Here is a 6,835-nt window from a genome sequence, read left to right as displayed (position 1 = left end):
TTTAATAGTTACATTAATAGTTACTTTATATATTTTTTCAACCTCCACAGATCGCATTAGGCCTTGCATTTGCGCATAAACGCCTTTATTGCCGCTTTACAATTCAGATGCAGATTCGATATTTTTATTTCTATTGCAAGGGAGTAACTGCAAAGTAACGATTCGTTACTTTTCGAGTAACTGTAACTGTAACGCGTTACTTTTCAGAATTGGTAACTTGTAACTGTAACTAGTTACATTGTTAGCGAAGAAACTGTAACTGTAACTAGTTACTTTTATAAAGTAACTTTCCCAACCCTAATGGTTACTCGGTAGTATACCTATGCAATTATGTATGGTATTATCATAAATGAATAATGCCCCTAGTAAAATCGACAGAAGTCACAGATGCAGATGCACATATTCCGATTCGGTGATTTTCATGGAGTGAACTCGATTATATTTTTGGTACATTCACACGACCCTCGAACAAAGATACGAACGATGCTTTCTCGTTATGACGAATATAATAATAAAATGGCCGATTTACATCGAATTCTAATGGTTGCGTAATTGCCATGCTGGTAAGTTGAGATACCCCAGCTGTGAACAGAAGATTTAAAAAATTCTTTGTAGGCGAGAATATATTCACGGGCGTACATTCGGACGAGCGTACAGAGACGAGCGGCATAAGCGTTAGCCTGTATATGTTTTCGAGTAGGACGGCCGACGGTCGAGACGATAAATAGAGTATCGTCTCGGGCGTTGAAATAACGAATCTAGGCAGGTGGCCGATTGGTTGGCGTCGATATCTCCGACATAAATATAAGCACGGATTCGGAGAGCAAGCGAGGATTCTTCCTGGAGACCCGAGCTAAGAGAGATCTTCGCAGAACGAGTGAGAGAAGCGAGCCACCAGAGAGAGAACATAGAACCGGGCCAATTGAGGGGAGACACAACACCCGCCTGATTACTCTCTTTTGTATGAGATAGAGAATATATCGTATTTAAAAGAACCGAGTCTCCAATCTCCTATCTATCTCCAAATATCCGGGATCATACGGAAAGGAGGACTTTCGCCCTCCAAACATCATAGTCTTTCTACATCTTATAAATTTTCTTGATTCAAAACTTTTCACGCACGTCACGAACGTATGCTCTGCCGAAGTTAGCATTTCAACTTTTTATCCGAACGATTATACTACCGAATAATTTTCGTAACGGTATATGAATTCACATTTTAAAGAATTACAACAAGTATAAGCTATCTACATCTTGCCTAAGACTCGCATTGGCCATTCTTGTGTGTTGTCTCGTAACAATCTTTCTACATAAAAGATGGTTCAAAATATGCATGTGTTTAAATGAATAGTGGTAAAGTGGTAAAATAGACATAGAACTAGAAATTGAAACAGAAATATAAACAGGTATAAGTGTTCTAATTTGGCAATTATTTGTGGAATAAAATTGATCACATTTCTGGTACGTTTACACGACCGTCGAATAAAGATACGAACGACGTTTTCTCGTTATGGCGAATACAGTAATAAAACGGACGATTTATGTTGAACGAATCCTCAACTGCTGATAGCTTTGTGTATAACACTGCGAACAGAATATTGAAAAAATCTTTATAAATTCTCTTGTTCATTTGAAACATGTAATGCACGTTACAAATGTATGCTCTGCCAAAGTTAGTATTTCAACTTTTATTCAAATGGTTATACTGCCAAATGATTTTCGTAACCATATATTATATTACATAGAAAGTTACTCGGAACATATATACCTATGCCAATATGTATGGTATTGTTATAAATGAATAATGTCCCTAGTAAAATCGACAGAAGTCACAGAAGCAGATGCAGATATTCCGATTCGGTGATTTTCACGGAGTGATCTCGATTACATTTCTGGTACATTCACACGACCCTCGAACAAAGATACGAACGATGCTTTCTCGTTATGACGAATATAATAATAAAATGGCCGATTTACATCGAATTCTAATGGTTGCGTAATTGCTATGCTGGTGAGTTGAAATACCGCAGCTGTGAACAGAAGATAAAAAAAATTCTTATAAATTCTCTTGATTCGAAACTTCTCACGCACGCCACGAACGTATGCTCTGCCGAAGTTAGTATTTCAACTTTTTATTCGAACGATTATACTGCCGAATAATTTTCGTAACGGTATATGAATTCACATTTTAACGAATTACAAGTATAAGCTATCTATATCTTGCCTTAGACTTGCACTGGCCATTCTTGTGTGTTGTCTCGTAACCATCTTGCTACATAAAAGATGGTTCAAAATATGCATGTGTTTAAATGAATAGTGGTAAAGTGGCAAAATAGACATAGAACTAGAAATTGAAATATAAGCAGGTATAAGTGTTCTAATTTGGCAATTATTTGTGGAATAAAATTGATCACATTTCTGGTACGTTTACACAACCGTCGAATACAGATACGAACGGCGTTTCCTCGTTATGGCGAATACAGTAATAAAACGGACGATTTATGTTGAACGAATCCTGAATTGATAAGCGCTTTGTGGATAACGCTGCGAACAGAATATTGAAAAAATCTTTATAAATTCTCTTGTTCATTTAAAACATGTAATGCACGTTACAAATGTATGCTCTGCCAAAGTTAGTATTTCAACTTTTATTCAAATGGTTATACTGCCAAATGATTTTCGTAACCATATATTACATAGAAGGTTACTCGGAACATATATACCTATGCAATTACGTATGGTATTATCATAAATGAATAATACCCCTAGTAAAATCGACAGAAGTCACAGAAGCAGATGCAGATATTCCGATTCGGTGATTTTTATGGAGTGATCTCGATTACATTTCTGGTACATTCACACGACCCTCGAACAAAGATACGAACGATGCTTTCTCGTTATGACGAATATAATAATAAAATGGCCGATTTACATCGAATTCTAATGGTTGCGTAATTGCTATGCTGGTGAGTCGAAGTACCGCAACTGTGAACAGAAGATAAAAAAAAATTCTTATAAATTCTCTTGATTCAAAACTTCTCACGCACGCCACGAACGTATGCTCTGCCAAAGTTAGTATTTCAACTTTTTATTCGAACGATTATACTGCCGAATAATTTTCGTAACGGTATATGAATTCACATTTTAACGAATTACAAGTATAAGCTATCTACATCTTGCCTTAGACTCGCACTGGCCATTCTTGTGCGTTGTCTCGTAACCATCTTGCTACATAAAAGATGGTAAAATATGCATGTGTTTAAATGAATCGTGGTAAAGTGGCAAAATAGACATAGAACTAGAAATTGAAACAGAAATATAAGCAGGTATAAGAGTTCTAATTCGGCAATTATTTGTGGAATAAAATTGATCACATTTCTGGTACGTTTACACAACCGTCGAATACAGTTACGAACGGCGTTTCCTCGTTATGGCGAATACAGTAATAAAACGGACGATTTATGTTGAACGAATCCTGAATTGATAAGCGCTTTGTGGATAACGCTGCGAATAGAATATTGAAAAAATCTTTATAAATCCTCTTGTTCATTTGAAACATGTAATGCACGTTACAAATGTATGCTCTGCCAAAGTTAGTATTTCAACTTTTATTCAAATGGTTATACTGCCAAATGATTTTCGTAACCATATATTACATAGATGGTTACTCGGTAGTATACCTATGCAATTATGTATGGTATTATCATAAATGAATAATGCCCCTAGTAAAATCGACAGAAGTCACAGAAGCAGATGCAGATATTCCGATTCGGTGATTTTCATGGAGTGAACTCGATTACATTTCTGGTACATTCACACGACCCTCGAACAAAGATACGAACGATGCTTTCTCGTTATGACGAATATAATAATAAAATGGTCGGTTTATGTCGAATACTATGGGTTCTTGGATTATCAGACTTTCAACCGTAATTTCCACAACTGCGAACAGAATACAAAAGGTTATTCGTTATGCATTCATTATATTTGAGACTTTTTCACTTCGTGTCACAAATGTATGTTGTATTAAATCTGCCGCTTCGAACGAAATATCTTGATTTCTTATTAACAATTCCGTCAAATAGTCTTCTTCATTTGCCTACTGTACAATTATACAAAGAATATACTGCAATGCAAACACATAAACATGCACGTGTTCGCTGCATACGTGTTATATAAAATAAACAAAGAAAAAGTATTATATGTATTACAATTACGTAAATCTTGTAATCTTTGTAATTTCCTCTATAACTTTCGCAGTTCGTATAACCTCTACAAAACTTGAGATCACGTTACTATAGTTCCAAGTGCCAAAAATACAAGAACTGTAATGAAAATGAATAACTTATCGATTTGCTCGTTAATTTGCTCGTGATTTTGATGATGTAAGTGAAGATGTCTTTCATTAAATTCACGTTTCTGGTGTTAGCACGTGATCCTCGAATAAAGATAAGAATGATGTCTTCCCATTGTAACGAATATGATATAATAGGTCGGTCTACGTCAAGCACTAATTGTAAGAGTTTCGTGAGATCTAGCCAACAGCTTGTCTTAACGACTTCCACAACTGCGTGAACAGAATATAGAAAACTACTTTTCATGCGTGTTTGATTGTTTCAGAACTTTTTCACTTATGAACGTTATATAATAATAGAACGATCAGCTTATATTATATTATCAACCGCATCAAAAACATACGCATTGTTGCAAACTCAAATTTCAATTTAATATTCAGATTTATCAATTACTTGAACGTGATTATTGTAATTATTTACTTATATAAAAGAGTATATACGTGAACGCATTACACGGGAAATATAATGCTTCTTATCATATAATCAAATAATCAATTATTACAGATTATACTAATAATTAATAATTAAGCTTTACGAATATATAAATATTTTTGAGATTTTAGAATCACATTGTTACAATTGGATCGAACAAGAATTAAAACCCGAACAAATGCATTATAAAATATTGACAATAAAATTTTTTAATTGACAATATTTTTCGTGAAATACGTTTATTAGATTTTTCTGGCATATTGATACCACCTTCAACCGAAGATACAAATGGCATTCCACCGTTATGATAAATCGATGAAAGTAACAGAAGCAGATGCAAATATTCTGAATCGACAATCATTTCCGGTATAGAATTTATTGCACTTCTGGTACATTCACGTAACCTTTGAACATGGATACGAACGACGTTCCCCCATTATGGCGAATGTAATAATAAAATGGCCGATCTACGTCGATCACTTCCGTAAAATCTATCAGAATGCTTTTAATCACCATGCCTGCCACTGCTGTAAACAGAATATAAGATATCGCTCATTATGTATTTACTTTAGCATTCACTTGTTCATTTAAAACATGTAATGCACGTTACAAATGTATGCTCTGCCAAAGTTAGTGTTTCAACTTTTATTCAAATGGTTATATCCGCCAAGTGATTTTCGTAACCATATATTACATAGATGGTTACTCGGTAGTATACCTATGCAAATATGTATGGTATTATCATAAATGAATAATCTATAATAATAGAAAAATCTTTATACACGTTACCAACACCTGTATTTTGCCAACGGCTGTTTCGAACTCACACCTGACTGTTTGTTAATTATTCTACCAAACGATTCCTACGGCTATCTAGAGGGGGGGGGGGTGCTAGACTATACAGGCATATTAATTGTCAATCAATGACGTATTTCATTTGGAAAGTAGGAATGAGATATTATACAAATGTCAATGGTTTGACATTTTTAAACGACTTGTAACGAGATCGAAATAGACAAGTAGAGATGAGCAAGAATGTTCAAGCTGAAACAATAATCGTAACTTTGCCAGCTAGAATATCTTTATAGTTTGTGTTTGTTGATCGATATTAAACGCAGTAAGTTTTTAGATTGAAAATTTTTCGCGTAATATATCTCTTCGTTTATGCGATCACACAACCCTTGAACAAAAATACGAGATACCTTTTGTTATACCAAATGATAAATATTATAATAAATTCGATATAATAAGTATAATAATAAAACGGTTAATTTATGATTCTAGATTCCCTAATTGCTAAGCTAGCAGTTTCATTTGCCAGAACGGTGAACAGAATATTCAGAAAAATCCTTGTAAATTCTCTTGTTTGCTTTCAAAACTCTTCACGCACGTCACGAACGTACGCCCTGTCGAAGTTAATATTTCAACTTTTTGTTTGGAGAATTACAGCGCCAAAAAATTCTCGTAGTCAGAAGCGGATGTAAACATTCTGATTTGGCAACTTTTGTCCGGAGTGAAATTTATCACATTTCTGGTGCATTCACAAAACCTTCGAACAAAGATGTAAACGATGTTCCCTCGTTATGGCGAACGTAATAATAAAACGGTCGATCTACTCCGAACAAGTGGTTATTTATCCGAGCGATTTTAGCCATCGAGAGTGCTGTAAACAGAATACAAGAACTCTTTATGTATCTTCTTTAGTATTCAAATCCTCGTGTAAGTTTGCCAACACTTTGAACTTATGATTTGTTGTTAATTATTTTTCCAAATAATTTCTTCGGCCATCTCGATAGAAGTTATTTAGAAAGTATAGGCATATTAATTACCAATGAACGGCGCATTTTATTTGGAAAATAGAAATAAGATCTACAAATGTCAAACGGCTTGACATTTCCAAACCAGTTGTTATATGTAATAAGATTCGAGTAGAGAAGGATAAGGGTGTTCAGTTAAAACAACAGTCGTAATAAGCTTGCTGCAATATCTTATGGTTTGCGTGTGTTTATGGCTGTTAATAAATATTAAACGCATTGAATTTTTTGATT

At 34.4% G+C, this 6,835-nt stretch overlaps 1 protein-coding gene across 11 annotated transcripts in view; it reads right to left on the bottom strand.

Moving 5' to 3' along the window:
• LOC105558386 (antichymotrypsin-2-like) overlaps window positions 1-6,835 on the bottom strand; it is a 30,608-nt gene that overhangs the window by 4,669 nt on the left and 19,104 nt on the right. Inside the window, exon 7 of one of the 11 annotated variants that reach the window (XM_012006034.1) lies at window positions 232-582. The exons of 3 other annotated variants lie outside the window; for them this stretch is intronic. In XM_012006034.1, the coding sequence (XP_011861424.1) occupies window positions 437-582 (146 nt within the window). In that variant the 3' untranslated portion in view covers window positions 232-436. Of the gene's footprint in view, window positions 1-231; window positions 583-1,399; window positions 1,585-1,623; window positions 2,031-2,359; window positions 2,986-3,355; window positions 3,505-3,593; window positions 3,943-5,147; window positions 5,315-5,549; window positions 6,451-6,835 lie in introns of those variants that run through there. 7 more of the 11 variants (XM_012006040.1, XM_012006030.1, XM_012006028.1 and 4 more) reach the window with 7 other exon arrangements.

The sequence above is a fragment of the Vollenhovia emeryi genome, unplaced genomic scaffold (genome assembly GCF_000949405.1).
Source record: "Vollenhovia emeryi isolate VEMERY1.0 unplaced genomic scaffold, V.emery_V1.0 DF939349.1, whole genome shotgun sequence".
In the NCBI taxonomy this organism is placed as follows: Eukaryota; Metazoa; Arthropoda; class Insecta; order Hymenoptera; family Formicidae; genus Vollenhovia; species Vollenhovia emeryi.
The sequence above is the reverse complement of the archived record's forward strand: the minus strand, read 5'-3'. Positions and strand labels throughout refer to the sequence as shown.